Source organism: Ilyonectria robusta (genome assembly GCF_021365365.1).
Source record: "Ilyonectria robusta strain PMI_751 chromosome Unknown BGZ61scaffold_81, whole genome shotgun sequence".
NCBI classification, from domain to species: domain Eukaryota; kingdom Fungi; phylum Ascomycota; class Sordariomycetes; order Hypocreales; family Nectriaceae; genus Ilyonectria; species Ilyonectria robusta.
The window spans coordinates 1-17,154 of NW_025764515.1; the positions used below are offsets into that span (position 1 = coordinate 1).

Sequence of the window (17,154 nt, forward strand, 5' to 3'; positions counted from 1 at the left end):
CCGCTTGCACATCCTCCAGTTGCTGGGATATGATAGGTAGCTTCTCTTCCAGCTCTCGAATATGAACCGATATTTCAGCTTCTATTCTTCCAGCCGTCTCGTTAACAGCGCGGAGGTTAAGACTGTTAGAGTTCTTGTTTTAGCTGGGCAAGAATGATGAGAGGGACATCATCGCTTACAAGTTTGCCACAGAGATAGCCATGTTCAATGTCAACTTATTAGCCGCAAGGCTGTTCCTTAGTGCCTCAATCTCATCCTTCATAAAGGAGAATTCAATCTTTCGCCATTGCGAGATCTTTCCGGACCCATCGCGGGGATTGTAGAGCGCCAGGGCTTTACTAATGTCCTTGAAGATGGTGATTGAATTTTTGAGTGCCATTTCAAGATTCTCCGACGTCGCATGGTGCGAAACACCAGACGAAAGGTCATCATCGTCTAAGTAGCCTTTCAGAGTCCCAAGAATGGTGTAAAAATCTTCTAGGTCCATTGAAATAGCTTTGATGTGTTTGGGAGCGTTCGAGATGTCGTTTGCTTTGCTGTAGACCTGCTGGCTTAGGACAAGGGCATTGCCAACGAGCGCAACAACCGTCGCGGCTGTGTTAAGTGGCTCAACCATGATAGCTGTAGATCATGGCCAGAAACCTGCGCTTATTAGAGACTGGTGTGGGAAGGCTGCAATAAGGCAGGTTCATATATGTGGGAAAAATTAAGTTGAAGCAATCAAATTGTGGGCGATGGTGTATTTTAACGGACACGTCTTCCGTAGTCCGCACCTTTCAATCAATCAAGTAGGAGTGTGTTGGCACTGTGGCTTAGTGAGATACTTGCCGTGGAAGACCAATAATCAACGTTGATTATCTGGGTAACGAACCAATGACAGGGACGAAAATGACAGATTACGTAGCCTTATCGTTGCCTAGACAGGAGAGGCAAGCCGATCGAGGGGCTGAGTGTCGCCTGGGGGCCTCGGTCCGAGTCGCCTCGAGAGTGTTGGCCGGCCTCCGGGTGCCCAGGCTCTCCAGCGTTGGCGCGCCGGCCGTGTCTCTCTGCAAAGGTGCCTACACAGCATGGAGCAATGCTAGCCTGGTAAGGGAGAAGGAGATGAGAGGAGTGGAGCAAGCCAAACAGATCCAGAAGCGAGTGGAATACGCTCAACGTAACATCACGGTGCCGCTTGAGACGCGCGGGAAGGGAAGCAAGCTCCTCCACCGGGCCCACACCCGTTGCAGATGGATCTTGCAGAGGAGTTGCATCCGGACATGCTAATTCAATATAACCCATCCCCATGTGATATTATGCGCACGGTGCCTCGTTCATTTGTCAATTGCTGCCGGTCCATTTCATCGCTACTAAAAAGATTACCCAGCTGCGCAACCCATAATGGCAAAAAACCAGGGCTCAAAGAGGCTGCGAACCCAGCCGGCAAGTACAGACATAGCAGCTTGCAACTGGTAAGCACCCGTGATACTGTTAGTATCACCGATCCGAAAGTTCCCATCCAACATGTGCTACATCCCATTGTTAGGTACTGAAGTCAAGACAGCTCTGGAGTGACTTACAATTTCGTTGTCTTCCTCTACAGCAAACAGGAGGGTCCATTCACTCCCCACTACCCGAATAACAGGAAGCGTAAGTACAGGACTATCAGGATGCATAGTATTGTTACCATCTGGTCGCCCAAGTGCAACAATCATGCGCGTATGCTGATGCCATGCAGCAATCCAGAGACCAAGCTGAACATTCGCAGTGTCCATATTGCCGGATGGTGTGTTGGTCTCGATGAAGATAGGAGCTGGCCGGGTGCGGAGAGGCTCATACATAGTCTGGCTGATCGAATTCATTCCATATAGCTGCCGGTCTAATAATTCGTCGATAAGTTTCTGAAGCTCCTTGGCGGGACGAAGGACCACAGAGAAGTCAACCATCTTACGGAGTGACGATATATCCACTCTCTTCGGAGTCCTTGGCTTTCCCGAATCCTGCTCAGACACACTGCTTGCGCTGGATGCACTGGTGTGAGACGGTTGGCATAGGTCCTGATGACTATACCTCAAGAAAGGACGCCATCTTGGCATAATCTGAGCTGAAGAAATAGGCTCGACTTCGAGCCAAGCAAAGCGAGAGAGTACATAGCGTAAAACCGGTGCGTGGACGAGGCAGTTCCAAGCGTCTTCGGATCGATTGAGGTTAGACGAAGCAATGGAATCGTCAACAATGCCTCGGATGCGTGCATGGTTTGCAAGAAGTGTTGCCTCGTCTCCCGCATTGGGTTGATCAGAGACTGGGGCGGGTTTCCACATAAAGTCGCGAACTCTGGGATCCCGAAAATCCACATGATCTCGAAGAGCCGCCGGCAGAATCTCCTCTTTTGCCTCGACCGCAGACAGAGCCGCAAAGAGCGCTCGAGCGTCGCACGGAAGAACCCTTCCCAGGTTACTCTCCTTGATGAAACGAACAGGTCGCGCCAGGCTCAACAGACTCGGCATTTTTGGGGATCGCTTCGTAGGAGCTGCCCTGCCCGACCGCGTCGTGTCAGTCATGTCAGAGGTGACTGTCGGAGCTTGCTGGACGGAAATTGGGGGCGAAAAAGGTTCTCGGCTTCCAATAAGGTCAGGGTAAGGGATTGGGCCTGTAAGAGGATCGAGGATGACTCCCCCACAGTCATGTCGCGCTGGCTGAGGTTGGGGGCGTGCTGGAGCCTCGTCGGGATCTGGGTAGAAAGCGGGGTATTCACTTGTTCGTGGACGCTTTGCTGGGCTCGACCTTTCATCAGGAAGGCTTCGTCGCTCAGCCTGGTCGGGCAATGGATCGGCCGTCAGCGTTGGGTCAACGGGAGGCGCCGTTGCGGAGGAGTCCATTTCGTCAACCCAGGCCTGGATGGAGAGAGGATTCATGAGGGAAATTGTGAAAAGGTGACACAGCCTGACGCAGAGGCGAAGGCGGTAAGGCAATCCCTCAGGAGGCACCGGCTCATTGGCTTCTTGCTACAGCGCGCGTTCGGGAATTTGTAGGCCCGAAGCAAGACGTGAAGGGAGGGAAGCTTCCAGAGCCTTTGCCTCCTCAACAGAAGCAAGGAAGATAACGGAACAACGTCAGCCCGGAGATTACAGCAACTCGCATCGAGACGCCTCATTGCTCAATTCGGCGTGTCTGACGGACGAGCCCTGCGGTCACGTGTGTGACACTCGCCGCGGTCAATTGCCTGACGAGCTGCTCAGGGTGTTGAAACGAGTCGAGATGATGATGCCTGCTGTCTGTCAGCGGTAGCTCTCCGGAACAGCGATGGAACGTACCTTTCAATTGGAACTGGTAGGTCCTTCTTCATCATCTCTGCCGTTTGGTTGATCTTGGAGATTTCCCATCCTAATCCGAGATGAAAAGGCAGTAACATGTACCCCTTGACGTCAAATTCGTGCCCGAGGGTGTCAGTTCCGCTCACAGTATTGGTGTGACGGAATCCAGCTGTTCGAAGCAGGTCACAAATTGTCTCGGTCATTTCCAGTGCCCGACCCGTCCTCTCGGTCATGTCTTGACACAACGTTCGCCCTCGATCAGCATTGTCAATTTGGCAGGTGAGGTTTGGTGGTACCCATTCTGGAAGGACGTCGAGACGATCGAAGGCTATGGCTTTCGCCTCCGGATGGTGATCGGCGGCATCACTGCGAGGAGTTAGCAAATATTGCGTAACGGGAGGAAAAAGGAAAACCGTAAGCTTACCATGCCCAATCGCGATTGCCAGCACCCACATCCAATCTGCTCTGGAGATTGGATAAGGGAGCGTTGGATAGGTGATTGCCGTTGTTGACCTTGAATCGGATTTCGTGTCTGCTGTGTTATGCAACGTAACAATCTTTCCGTGGCGATGACTTACTGACGACTTGTCGAATTTAGCCATGTCGCGTCCGACGACTCCCTACAGGATAAGCCTTATGATTAGGTATTCTGCGTAGACTCACCATGATGTCATGTAATCCAGCTTCACCCCCAGAAGAGGAGGATTGTATGCCTGCAACTGCCTTCCATCAATGTCAAGCGTTTCATCCAATTCAGACTGGGTTGTGGATGTTGATTGATTACCAACCCAGCGCTGTCAACAAGTCAAATCAAATCAAGTCAAAAGCAAGCAGACTTGCTCCTGATTCGTTAGAATTCGGAATTAACCAATCAAGTTCCTCGGAGTGGAGAGTACATTGCTTTTGATTTAATTTATTGATAGCGCTGATTACCACAGCATCCTCCCAGGCGGCATGGATATCATCTAGGAAGACAACGGAAAAATTGGCAAAAAATTCCGCGAAACTGGGAGAGACCTGACGCTGGCGCGCTTGACGGATGCAGGAGATGGATATAGGACTCGGATGTAGGGTACGCTGGTGCTCGTATTATTTGAGGCGACAGGCATCGGGAATATATTCGCGGCAGATGTTCCAATATTACCCCTTCAAGTTAGCAGACACGCGAACTAACTCTCGCTTAACCCTATTTGGGGCTAAAAAAATCTAATAACTTATTAAGTTACCTATTTAGATTAGCATCCTGCTCACATGACCTTTCCCTTCTTGACCTCTGGAGCATCAGGCAATTTCCCACTCTCCATCTTCCTCCGACCTGGAGTCGCAACCCCTCAGACACGAGGGGGCCAACCATCCCCAACAACCAAGCTTTACTGAACCCCACCAACATACCAGTCATTATGCCTCGTCGCGTTCGTTTCGTGGACCCGCAGAGGAAGCAGGATACATATGCGCAGTCGGTCCTCTCATTGTTTCGGAAACTCGCCCGAACGCCTTGGAATGACGGCCTGAACGACGCAGGCATCGAACTGTTGGTGCGAGAATTGACACTGGCCGACAAATTTACTCAGCAAGAGCGCGCATGCTTGTCGTGGCAACAACTACTTGTGGCCTACGGAGAGATCGTTTCGTCAAAGCACGACGACTACGAGTCTCAGACATTCACCTCCGTGTACGCTGCTCTGAGCATTGTAGCGATGCGACTAGGTCACTGCACTGAATACTTTGTGCACAAGAACATGAGGGTTCTCGACATCAAGGACGCTGCGCTCCGGTCCAACAGGGTGGCCGTTCCGAAGCTTATAAAGCTGCTGGATATGCTTGCGGAGAATCAATCGGAGCGAGCCTACGAAATACCCATGCGTCGTATGTATGCCAACAGTTTGTTTGTGTGTGTGTGTGTGTGTGTGAAATCTGACTCGGATTAGAGAAGGCATTGTTGAACCAATCCAGTCGACTGGCCAAGGAACATTTTCAACTCATCGCGCTGATGTTAACTTGGCGAGGTACCGTCTCGATCCCCGGCAAAATGGCCAATTCCGCGCAGCTCCGTATCCCCAACCTGGTATACACGCTCTTAGGTGGACGAAATAGGAGCTACATGCCGAGAGAGGAAGCGGCCATGAGAGCCTTTGCAGTCACGGGCTCACAAGGACACTTGGAGCTTGAAGACATTGAGCGTCTTCTCGGAGTGCGCAGTCAGCCACGCCGCGGTGCGCTCCGAGAAGATGATCTCTTGGAATGGCGCAGCGGCCTGTTCTGCGCTGCAGGAACAATGAAGGATCTATAGCTGGTAGGGCTCTACCTTGAATAATAGAAGTGCAAGTTTGATCCGCTGCTCCGACTGGATCCCCGTTGCAGTGAGGTACAAGATGTGACCTACTGGCCAGATGCAATTGCACAAAGACTGCTTCTTGTAGGACACAAGTTGGACATTGGCATCCCTCTCTTGCAAGAGAACACAAAGTCCCAGAAAGCCCGATTCCACCCAAATAATACCACCTGGTTCAAGCTGGTAGACGCCAGGTTGTTTGGTCATTCTGACATGTCGGAACCGGCGGTCCTAGACACGAGATCAGTCACCGTGGCGCGGCTTTAGCGACCAAGCAAGGAAACCAACCCTTTCGATCGTCGCACACAGCGCAGCACACTCAGCTGGCATGCCGAGGTCCCATGTCATCCCGGCTGCCGGCGTTGGCTGCACCCATGCTATCGATGCACGAGCGTTGCGTTGAAGCTCCTCGGTCCCTCCATCTAGAGGGGCCAGGCCGAACAGAATAGTCGGCTTTGCTTGAAGGCCCGAGGGCTCCCACTGGAATCGCTCAACGGGCTCATGGGGCAGAGGCGCTGTGAAATAGACATTCGCAGGTTGGGAAGCACCCCCCACTACGGGGATGTGGATAAAGTCTTGATGATATGGATACTGGCTCATTGCATGCTGCTCGAAATCTACCACGAAACCGGCCAGGCTACTCCCTGCCTACAAATCCGAAATGCCACAATGACGAACGAGTGACGTGGCATTTAAGCCTAAGGCATTAACAAGGCTGCATTTCTTTGCAACCAATCGATGGATGGGCTCCATATCTTCCGCCGCCTGCGTTCCTCATTGTCCATGTCGAGGCAAGCCGGCCATGGTACGCACCATTCAACAGATGCGCGCCCGCTGTTATTTTTCTCTCTTTCCGTCAGCCAGTTCCCGTGCTCCTCCCTCATCAATCGCTCGACGTGGCCTTGAAATCTCTGTCGGGCGCTGTTGGGCCAACAGTCAGCCTGACCGGTGTTTTCCGAGACAGCGGCTTCGCCCCTTGCAGACTAGGTGGCCAAATCAATCACCACCGCTTTACCTTATACATCCAGCCGCGGCTCCTAGCTCAAGAGGCCTCCTTGGAATTGTTGGGGATCATGTGCTGGAATTTCTTTCGCTCAGCCAGCGCGGCAGGCATCTGGGAGTCCGTACGAAGTGTTTTAAAGGGCCTTCGCTAAGATCCAAATCTGGCCAAATCTAGCCCGAATCGGGAAGTATTGGTTTTCTTGGACCGCGCCGTCGCAATTTCCACACGAGCTCTCCACAGAAGCTTCTGGCGACTAGGAGTCCTACCTAGTCTCGGACACTTTAATGAGCAGCGGATCGGCGGCCTTGGAGCCGGAAGAAGGCCCATCCATGTTTGGGCCTAGTCAGTCTCCGCTAGTACAGCCCTGAGCTGATGATGGATATATGGCCTGTGTGATTGATTGATTTTCAACCTGTCATTTGTCGCCTTTTGTAGATTTGCTGTTCCTGGGGTACGTAGTTCCACTCGACTTGGAGGCACCGACTTGCTGGTCTCCCACAAATAGGGAACACCAACCGTCTCCCACCAGGCAAACAGATCAACCCCCTCAGACACGCGAATTTTTTTGTCTGCACTCATAAATTATTTCCTCAAATCACCATGGAGTTGCTAAACACTGTGCAACAATTCTTTGCCTGGATTGCGAAGACAATACGGAACCTGGTATATGCGCACTTATATCTGCGAGTAAGAAACAGCCCCTTCGTTTCTGCCCAGGAGTTAATCAAGATAGATCCAACAAGCCGGTTCCAGGTCATCAAGTAATACACCTGCCACTACAACAGAAAGAAGCGTAGAGGATGGTTGGGATGCCTATAGCTTGCCCGAAACCAATGGCGACAATGACTTGGGACGATTGTCATACGAACTTCCTGTTCAATCCCCAACCCTTCCATTATCCAAGCTCTCGCATCACCCCAGGTCAAGCATATCATTGCCCGTCTATCCACCGCCGTCACTACCAACACAGCCCTCCTCATCACAAATTCAGGGACACCAGAACATACGCCGAGATCCAACATCTCATCCACCCCCGACTCCGCCACCACAGCCAACATGTGCCCCGAACATGCCACGTCAAGTACGACGGAACGCAGTTCCACCGCCATGTCCTGTGGTACAACAAGCGGTACGTTCGTATTCAGCAACATTGCGTCGACCTTCCGATTCACCGCCAGATCTCCCTCTACCATCACGGCCCGCCCAAACATCCATCAGCCAGCATATGTCACCCAGTGGCTGCCCGGGCTCGCCGACGTATCTCAATAGTATCCCTGCGCACAAACATGTCCCTCAGCCAGACTCCTCAAAGATCGATGATGTAGTACCAGGAATAGGCTGGGTTTAGAGATAGGAGGAGACATTTTTGCGGAGGGGTTTTTGCATGCCTTCAAAGCCTACGTCGAGCAGAATTGATATTAGGGTTGTGAGCTGATGTAGTCTGTCCTCGTACTGTCAAAGCAACAGCGCCAGTCGCAGTGTCCATGTTACCATAGTCTACCTTACGGCACCCTATTTTACAAGCCGATTTGATCCAACTTCTCCCGTGTCTCCATTCATCCACCCTCCTCGAGCTTCTCAATCAATCTTTCTCCACAGACTGTCTCTCGGCAGGTGACGGCACGCACAACCATGGTGGAAAGAGGAGAGATAGGACATTAGCCAATAAACACCCGACAGCTGGCAATTAGCTCCAGCATATGTCGTGGTGGCAGGGCCTAGACCAATGTAGCTGAGCATTGGGAATGACAAACTGACCAAAATTAGTAGTATTGTATTCTTGGCATGTTGTTCCACCACGGCCCATAAATCATCCACCTAGAAGACCGCGTTGACGATCCGCACTGCATGGATGTGTTGCTTCGGTACAGAAGCTAAGAATCAAGTCCAGTAGTCGCGCCAGTAATTGCGCTTCGATTGGCCCCCTACCTGCAGTGGTTGGTGATATGGCTGCTGATGTAGCGTGCTTAGACGGTCGAGAACCCGTCCGATGCCAACGCGAAATCAACACGCCAGTGGCGGATTTGTCCATTCCGAACCGATGGTCAATGAGATGCAACCTGTGGGGCGAGCACTTCCGGCTCTGTGTCCAGTCCTCCCCCTTACCATTAATCTTCCCGCCCCCGTCACAAAGACGATCCCAAATATCTCAAGATTATACTTACATTGGGATCAAACAACTGCAAGTGAATCCATCGAGGACGTAACAATGAATCATACCGACAAGCAGCAGCCTCCACAGACTCCGTCCCATCAACAAAGTGCCTACCCAGATAAGCACCCTCAACCCCTCCAACAGGGCGCGCACCCAACCCATCGCCTCCAAAACCCCGCCTGCCCAGATCAACATCCTCAACTCCTCCAACAAGGCGCCTGCTGGGATTATCTTCCTATTTTTCTCCTGCTGCAAAGCGTCTCTGCGATCCCACTACCTCAGCCCATCCACCGAAGCACCGATGATATATGCTGGAACGAGGAAGTGGAATGGGCAAGATATTACAAAACTGCAATTAAAATGCGAGATAATCTACCGTCGATGTACGACAATGGTCCTGGGACTTCAAAATATGGCTTCCGGGATAAGAATGGCATAACTGGGCTCTTTGCGATGAATGGGGCAGATATAGTCTACACCGCAAACTGGGTAGTCTTCATCGATATAAGAAATGGGTTCCTCTACATGCCCAAGGGGCAGCCAGCAACGGACCCTTCAGATTCTTTAGACACATTTCTCTCCATTGTCAATGGATGAGTTTATCAATCCATTATTGAGTTCGCAACCGTCTATCACTCACCTCAGGGCCTGTCCCTGTCCATGTACTCACATGATTGTTTGCTCCTCCTGCGGGACAAGCCTGGGTCCGTAGTTTGAACAAAAACAGGTCCGTGGAAGCTGAGCAAGCCTGTGCGTCAATCGATACTCGATCGTATCATTCTTGGATCTTTTGCGGGTCTTCGGGTGGTAGATTAGGTTACGTTATTGGGCCCCTCCGAATCCCTGCCAGAAAACAAAGGAGAGCATGCCAACGCCATGGTTATAAGTGGCAAGAAGGATGGCCTAGTGAATAACATATGGCGCGTGGTAGACTGCATATCCGAACTCTACAAACAGTTCACGATAAGACCCGGCCGGCTTGAGTTCTAGTTCAAGGCCTATATCCGATGAGGCAGAAACGGCGGATTCCTTTGGGTATTTGTAATAGTTAGGATTCTGCCTTACCAGTTACACACCTTCTTTGGAAATCAAGAAGCCCGGGGTCATGATATCGCCTGGCTAGAGACTGATAAAAGTGGCCTTATTACCGGTTCTTAGACTGGATTTTGCGTTAGTTACAGAAGGTTATATATTAGATAACGGCAACTATTCCCCTATACTAGTTACAATTAGGCCTATTTCTGCAATTGAATGATACCCATCTCTATCATTATTTATACAATCTTTATTAGAGGCTTGCTGTAGATGCTGATCTGATAATTCCTTTAACTCTAGCTGGCGTAAGTTTTAGTTAAAAGTATAAGTTTATCCTATCAGCTTTCCGCCGGCCCCTGCCCTAAGTGCTTCTATACTATTAGCAAGATCTAAGTCAATAGCAAACAACCTGACTCAGAATACTTCACAATATATCCACTAGAATAGCGGAAATCGACCCTATCTATTGTGACCCTGTTTTTAATATCTTTATTTACAAACTTTGCGGGTCCACTCCCCAGACCTCGATCTTCCGACACCTATAAAACCTAGACGGCAGTTGCATACCAGGAAGATTTTGGCACTCTAAAGCCAGCTTAAGAGCGTAATAATCCAATATATCCCCGACTATTGGTACTGAACTCTCAAGTCGCGCGAGATGCGAGTCACCACATGCAGATACATTGGCATGTGACGTTAAGATAGGCTTCTTAGAATACCCGGGCATCCTTCCCATGCCTGTATTGCCTGGATACTTAGATTATTCTCTGCCCCCTAGGAAGCATCGCGGATGCAGGTTTCTCAAACCACCCAGTCAATACAGGTCAGGTTATTTAACACAGGAAAGGCTAGCCGAGGCCTAAATTTGGGGACGTTGTCCCATATCTGGGTCTCTCACAGGGGTCTGCCATCCCAAAAGTGAGCCCTCCAGGCACCTCAGCCCCAAGCTCAGTTGAGTGAACCAAGTCTCAAGGCATTTCAGAGCACCAAGAAACGGCTGCTCGTTCCTCCAGCTTAGCGCGAAGGCGCTTCACCCACCTGCATATCAGCGAAAGCATCGAGTCTTGGAATAGATTGATCTTCCAGCTAAGGCACCACACAGCAGGAACGTGTGCTATGCCGATTCAATGGAAGCTGAATGGTGCAAACATGGAGTATGTTGAAAGTTGAATTCTTCAATATAAGCTATGAGCCAATACCTGTAGTTGTTACCGATTCATTCTTGGCACATGTCTAATTCGCTCAAATGCATTAATTCGCTGATGAAAGGTTTATTATTTAATTATATCTTGTCTATATGCCAGTAACACTTCAGCCAAGTTTCTTGTCACATATATCAGGATATCGGGATATCGGATCTCTACGGCTATTGCAACAGTGAAGGTTTTCCTAGCTGTTCCTTCCTTCATCATAGGCATCCATCGCCACCTGCCTCGTCACCGGCCTCGTCAGAGGCCTCATCATAGGCCTAGCTTTTCCTTGATTTTATCAATAGCTAGCTGAAGCCAGAGACTCCGGACTATCCGGAGCCTCTCGGCCGTCCGAGGTCATCCGAGGTCATCTTCATCTATAAGACTGACCTCAAGACCCTCTATTAGAGAGGAAGAATAGCAAGAGCTTCTCGCACATATGATCATTTCCATCTGCTAGATGCAACATTTCTCGAAGTGATCAGTTCCACTGTCTAGTATCCCGTCTACCGTGATCAAGCATGGCGTAGCTGTCGGTGCTTTGTGGAAGGTTAGGCTCGCCATTCAAAACAGAATGCCCGACAAGAACACTGCTTGGGTGGTATACAGAAAACAATACTATGACAATAAACATCAAAGAAGAATCCAAAGCATACACATATATCTCCCTTTTCATCAGAATGCCATCGTTGCCCTCCGCGTACTCGATCATCCTGAAGATCGAGCGCACCATGATAAGTACACTGGAGGCATAGAGCACCCAGATGAACTTCTTCCACGGCGTCACAATGGTATAAGATTTTGTGGTAGGCCGCTGATTAATGCGTATATGAAATACGACTGTAACGACGATGAAGAAACCAAAAAACAAAACCTGTATACCAAGTCCCAGAAGAATGACATTATTTCCGAGGTTTTGGGATGACTCTGTCTTGGCAGTTGCAAGGATACCGCCGCCTGATTAGGGTTAGTGTGTTGTAAGACAAGATTCCAAGTGATTTGCATACCACCACTCTGGCTGAGGAAGGACAGAAGGTCGCCTAAAAGAAAGACCTTTGTGAGCCACTTCGGTCGAATCATTGAATAAGACTCTGCGCCGAGAAGCCGAACAAGGCGACCCAGTACCATATAAATAGCCGCAGCAAAGAGTGTTGGTCCCAAAAGGGTCAATAAGCTCTGAAGGAGGTAGGGTTTGAGAGTCCAGTCGGGGGTTTGCTTAGCACCTATAGCGCGACCCACATGGCCAATCGCCTCAACTGCGTGATAAATAGGTCAGCGGCAAGTGTCTAGAAGGAGCATGATGGTCTTACACAAACACCCAATTACGAAAGGAATGAAATACCAAGTACTTTTTTTTGGCGAGCAGTTGAATATGGCGCGCGGTGGCACCGCTGAACAGAACGATGAAGGCAACAGCAGTAGGAAAAGAAGGGTCGTAGTGGTAGAATTTGAACCCAGTATCAGCAGTTTAGCAGCAGAAAGGGACGAAAACAACACCCAACTCATTAACTTACCCTAGGGGATTTGCACAGAGGGTCGTCGCACAGGCGTCTTGGCCGGTCAGCCCGAAGCTGCACCAGATTACGCGTATGAGGTCGGATCAATCTGAGGCTTATGTCTCCCAGCAGGAAAGCAGTCCAGAGGCCTGCCGGCCTCTCTGACGTCCAGCTTGAATTTCTAAAGAATTAAAAAACCGATCTTCCTGTCCTCCAGCGCAGGTTCCTTTCCTCCCTTTTAACCTGATCCGGACCACCCTAGAGACATCCCCGCAAGCGACCAGCTAGCCCAAGCGTCCCTGACCGCCTGTCACAGCAGCCATGATGACAGCTTTGCAAAGTTAAGGGGCTTGATTATGAGAAGTAAGAAGGCAACATGAAAATCATAGCATATCTGGAGTATTTAAGATAATAACGATAAAAAAGGGTTTCGTCTCTGGTGAGCCCCCAAGAAGCAAGGGGTGATTGCAATTTTGCTTAATACGCGTATTTGCGGATCTAACCGATATCATTTTAGTCCTAGACGCGAGATTGGTTTGTGGGACGCGGCGCCAGCTGTCGATCAAACATACATACTGTATGACTAGTGTAATTGAGTCCACTGCTAGTGTTACATGGAGTCCTCAGTGCGATTCGTATTCAACCCGAGCGAGGGGCCAGGTCGGTTTCAAGAAGGTGACTTGGAAAAATGCCAGAACCGATCATTCCGAGGGCCTTTGCATTCTTCGTATCGGCCACACAGGTGCTGTGTTTCGTCATACTAGAATAGAAATCTTACGATGGCCTCCGAAACATCGTTTCCCCCAGAGACCCCTGACTCGAGACACTCATAACTCCGTGTGCCAACATCAACATAGTGTTAGTGAGTTGCAAATAACGGAGACGCGATAGAATCCAGCTTCATCACAGCAGAAGCCTCGGAGTCGCTCCACGCATGGTTTTAAAAATAGTTCCCCTTTCAAAGATCCTCATTTCGACTGCGAGAGTTTCATATTAGCAATTGAAGAGACGAGGTGAAAGATGGCCGGCTTCAGCAGAAAGGGTTGGCGTACAAAGGCCCCGACGATGGAAGCAATGCAGAACCAGGTGCGAGTCTTGAACATATGCCATGCTATGTAAGGTAGGTAGCTATAGGGCGACGTAAATTTCCCACTCCAATCCAACTCAACCCTCGTACTCGATACGAGCCCTCGCGTTGCCTCGTTTCCAGGAGGGTTTGAGCTAGGCCGCTGTTAGTCTGGTGGGGTGCGGTGGGACGGCGTATCCGTAGACCAGCGCCAGTCCAATAGTAACCGGCACCAAGACACTCCTTGCTCGTCTCGCATTCCCAACTGCTACTTCGGCTGCTTCTTTCCCACCTCACACTCCTCTCCATCGTCATCGGTCATCCAAGCCAACCGACACACGGCAATGACGGAGCAGCCGGGCCAGCGACGCGGCGAAACCCGCCCCAAATTCTGGAAGGCATTGCCGAAGATAGTGCAGGAGACAACTCACCCTAGCAATGCAGCTATTTCAGTGCGCCACGCTAATACGTGTAACTCAGCCCCTAATGTACAGCCCAATTCTCGAAGGTGATGTGATGGTGCGTAGCAACATGTAAAACCCGAGCATATTCCATGCCATTACGTATCGTGTTTTCTTTCACTCCGTAACCCAGCATTTAAACTGCACTGACGGTACATAGCAGCGACCAGTCTTAGTTCTTCATTCAACATCACCCAACCCGACAACATGGCTCAACATGACGAGATGGCCTGGTCCGACTCGCCTCCCTCATATCACGACGTATCATCCAGTCGCTTACTCAACCAGAATCTGATCACAAGAGGTTTCTTTCACCCTTACCCACACGGCCTGCGCTGACACTAATCTCGAAATAGATGACGGTCGTGTCGACCTAGAGCTCAACACGCGAGTAGTCAAGACCTTGTCTGTCCTCCTTCCAAACTTCAAATCTCCAGCCCCCCACAACACAGCAGAGCCCGCTGAGTCGCCCCCAGCATACTCTGTCGGAGATGCTCGGAACGCCAAGTCAACCACTTGCCCCGTCAAGCTCAACATCGTCATCCAAGTCGTTGGCAGCCGTGGAGACGTGCAACCGTTTGTCGCCCTTGGATGTGAGCTTCAGAAGCATGGCCATCGAGTACGCATCGCAACGCACAATATATTCGCCTCTTTTATACGCGCTGCGGGGCTGGAGTTCTATCCAGTGGGCGGTGACCCTGAAGAGCTGATGTCATTCATGGTAAGAAACCCCGGTTTGATACCGAGCATGAAAAGCCTGAGAGCTGGCGATGTCCAAAAAAAGCGAAGAATGGTGAGAGAAATGTTGAATGGCTTTTGGGACTCATGCATATTGCCCGACCCGGTCACATCGACACTATTCGTGGCTAATGCCCTCATTGCCAACCCCCCTAGCTTTGCACACATCCACTGTGCCCAAGTGCTCGGTATTCCGGTACATCTAATGTTTACTATGCCGTGGACCAGTACAAGGGCTTTCCCGCACCCTTTGGCAAACATCAAGCTCGGGAGGAACTTTGGGCTTGAGCTTCAGACAGCCAACTACATTTCATATGGCGCCGTTGAATTTTTGACATGGCAGGGGTAGGTGAAATTGACCAGTACATCCTCAACATTGCTGTTTTGATCTAACATGTCTTGCCAGCCTCGGAGATGTGATCAATGGATGGAGAGATTCTATTGATCTAGAACCCGTGGCATTCTCGGAGGGACCTCGACTGGCGGAAACACTCAACATCCCGTTCACATACTGTTGGTCTCCTGCCTTGGTACCAAAACCATCAGACTGGCCCTCAAACATAGGTATTTTGTATACCACTCTTTTAGTTCCATCATTGCTAAGTTAGGATCACAGATGTTTGCGGCTTCTTCTTTCGAGACCCTCCCAACTATAACCCCCCACCTGCACTCGACGATTTTCTTCGACGTGGTCCCCCGCCAGTCTATATTGGGTTTGGTAGCATTGTCATCGAAAACCCCGAAAAATTGTCCGCCATTCTACTCGAAGCAGTCGCTAGGACGGGCATACGCGCGTTAATATCAAGAGGGTGGAGTAAGCTCGGAGGTCCCGAGGGAGATAACATCATGTATTTGGACGATTGTCCTCACGAGTGGTTGTTCCGACATGTGGCCGCTGTGGTTCACCATGGCGGTGCAGGAACAACAGCTTGTGGCCTTCTTAATGGACGACCAACGACCATCGTTCCCTTTTTTGGCGAGTAAGTTCACACCAGACTCCTTGGCTAACCCAATACAACATAGAAGCTGAAGATTGACGTAAACAATAGCCAACCGTTCTGGGGAGATATGGTGGCTGCCGCTGGTGCGGGGCCAAAGCCCATCCCTTACAAAACCCTCAACGCCGAGAACCTTGCAGAGGCAATCGAGTTCTGCCTCCAAACAGATGTTGTGCTGGCGGCAAGCGTCATTGCATCTAAAATGCAAACGGAGTCCGGAGTCAAAGCAGCAGTGGCATCGTTCCACGCAAACCTTCCGCGGCAGGGGCTTGAATGCAACATAATCCCAGGTCAACCGGCCTCCTGGGTATACAAGGGGAAGCACGGAACCCTAAAGCTCTCTAATGTCGCCGCTCAAATCCTTTCTGATCATTCGAAAGTCGATTTCAGGAAGCTGAAAATGTATGTCATTCGGATCATCCACTTCTATCAAATAAACGACTGACTCATCATACTGGTGTCCAGGCACGCAACCCGACAGATTAGCATTGAAACTCGAAGGTGGGACCCTGTAACCGGCACGATATCTACTGCCGCCGTGGTTGCCAGTGACATGTTGCGGGCTACCGCAGATATCGTCATCAAGCCAGTCAAGGTATACCAGAAGCACACGAAGGCCTCACCAATGCAGCCTGAAGATGGGCAATCAATACTTCTCCATTCTGGTCAGAATGTAGGTTCTGAGATGCAGCTCAAACAAAGTGATCGGCGAAATTGCATCACTGGAGTGGGAGCCGCAGCCATTGCTTCAGCTTCGGGCGTCGCAAACTTAGTTGGATATTATGTTAGCGGCTTCGTAAAGATTCCCTTTGCATTCACAGAGGGACTTAGGAATGTTCCTCACCTTTACGGTGAGGAGGTCCGAGATTATGGCACCATTAGCGACCTGAAGTCGGGGACTGTCGCTGGAGGCAAGGTCCTAGTGTATGGAGTAGTTGATGGGGTGATGGATGTTTTTGTACTCCCATACAAGGGAGCAAAACATGGGGGAGCACTCGGAGCTGTAAAGGGAGTCGGCAAAGGTGTTGCCAGCATCTCCAGCAAACTCTTCGCCGGTGAGTTTATGAGCTGCCTCAAGCCGTGTTCCAAGACATCGATGGCTAACCAGATTACGGTGATAGCAACCATGGGGGTCGCTACGTATCCCTTGCAAGGTATGTACAAAAGCGTTAGGACAGCTACAAATTCGAAAACCCGGCACGCGATAAAGTTGGCGAGACGGGATGAGGGTTTGTTTTTGGCGAAGCGACTCCCTGTGGCAAGCATAGATGAGCGACAGGTGATAGAAGGTTTTGATGCTGTGAAATGAGGCAACGGTAGAGTTAGAGGAAGCTTAAGGGAATAGGGGTCCACAATTATTTCTTTATACTCTAGGCCATTTCGTGTT

At 50.4% G+C, this 17,154-nt stretch overlaps 9 protein-coding genes across 9 annotated transcripts; 4 read left to right on the forward strand and 5 right to left on the reverse strand.

The window, feature by feature from the left end:
- Nucleotides 1-175: 175 nt before the first annotated feature.
- On the reverse strand, nt 176-616 carry BGZ61DRAFT_541924 (uncharacterized protein; the record flags this gene model as incomplete). Its single annotated transcript, XM_046255110.1, has 1 exon — nt 176-616. One exon carries the CDS (start codon nt 614-616, stop codon nt 176-178), a length of 441 nt encoding a protein of 146 aa, XP_046093704.1.
- A 671-nt stretch (nt 617-1,287) lies between these two features.
- Nucleotides 1,288-3,101, reverse strand: BGZ61DRAFT_406108 (uncharacterized protein). The gene is made up of 2 exons (XM_046243150.1): nt 1,560-3,101; nt 1,288-1,508 (listed from the first exon to the last, which is right to left on the reverse strand). Exons 1-2 carry the CDS (start codon nt 2,892-2,894, stop codon nt 1,359-1,361), a joined length of 1,485 nt encoding a protein of 494 aa, XP_046093705.1. The 5' UTR covers nt 2,895-3,101; the 3' UTR covers nt 1,288-1,358.
- Nucleotides 3,102-3,129: 28 nt separating this feature from the next.
- On the reverse strand, nt 3,130-3,895 carry BGZ61DRAFT_541926 (uncharacterized protein; the record flags this gene model as incomplete). Its single annotated transcript, XM_046255111.1, has 4 exons — nt 3,130-3,247; nt 3,294-3,659; nt 3,718-3,806; nt 3,872-3,895. 4 exons carry the CDS (start codon nt 3,893-3,895, stop codon nt 3,130-3,132), a joined length of 597 nt encoding a protein of 198 aa, XP_046093706.1.
- Nucleotides 3,896-4,693: 798 nt separating this feature from the next.
- Nucleotides 4,694-5,583, forward strand: BGZ61DRAFT_487569 (uncharacterized protein; the record flags this gene model as incomplete). The annotated part of the gene is made up of 2 exons (XM_046249991.1): nt 4,694-5,159; nt 5,222-5,583. The coding sequence occupies 2 exons, from the start codon at nt 4,694-4,696 to the stop codon at nt 5,581-5,583; spliced, it is 828 nt and encodes a 275-aa protein (XP_046093707.1).
- On the reverse strand, nt 5,400-6,596 carry BGZ61DRAFT_229134 (uncharacterized protein). The gene is made up of 2 exons (XM_046238197.1): nt 5,914-6,596; nt 5,400-5,856 (listed from the first exon to the last, which is right to left on the reverse strand). Exons 1-2 carry the CDS (start codon nt 6,223-6,225, stop codon nt 5,578-5,580), a joined length of 591 nt encoding a protein of 196 aa, XP_046093708.1. The 5' UTR covers nt 6,226-6,596; the 3' UTR covers nt 5,400-5,577.
- A 752-nt stretch (nt 6,597-7,348) lies between these two features.
- Nucleotides 7,349-8,204, forward strand: BGZ61DRAFT_229106 (uncharacterized protein). The gene has a single exon (XM_046238196.1). It carries the CDS (start codon nt 7,429-7,431, stop codon nt 7,951-7,953), a length of 525 nt encoding a protein of 174 aa, XP_046093709.1. The 5' UTR covers nt 7,349-7,428; the 3' UTR covers nt 7,954-8,204.
- Nucleotides 8,205-8,618: 414 nt separating this feature from the next.
- On the forward strand, nt 8,619-9,380 carry BGZ61DRAFT_524509 (uncharacterized protein; the record flags this gene model as incomplete). Its single annotated transcript, XM_046252652.1, has 1 exon — nt 8,619-9,380. One exon carries the CDS (start codon nt 8,619-8,621, stop codon nt 9,378-9,380), a length of 762 nt encoding a protein of 253 aa, XP_046093710.1.
- Nucleotides 9,381-11,278: 1,898 nt separating this feature from the next.
- On the reverse strand, nt 11,279-13,359 carry BGZ61DRAFT_500877 (RTA-like protein; the record flags this gene model as incomplete). Its single annotated transcript, XM_046251625.1, has 5 exons — nt 11,279-11,296; nt 11,592-11,965; nt 12,016-12,264; nt 12,319-12,356; nt 13,283-13,359. The coding sequence occupies 5 exons, from the start codon at nt 13,357-13,359 to the stop codon at nt 11,279-11,281; spliced, it is 756 nt and encodes a 251-aa protein (XP_046093711.1).
- A 794-nt stretch (nt 13,360-14,153) lies between these two features.
- Nucleotides 14,154-17,141, forward strand: BGZ61DRAFT_229157 (sterol glucosyltransferase). The gene is made up of 7 exons (XM_046238198.1): nt 14,154-14,335; nt 14,388-15,114; nt 15,176-15,333; nt 15,386-15,749; nt 15,819-16,169; nt 16,233-16,822; nt 16,889-17,141. Exons 1-7 carry the CDS (start codon nt 14,239-14,241, stop codon nt 17,074-17,076), a joined length of 2,475 nt encoding a protein of 824 aa, XP_046093712.1. The 5' UTR covers nt 14,154-14,238; the 3' UTR covers nt 17,077-17,141.
- Nucleotides 17,142-17,154: the final 13 nt, after the last annotated feature.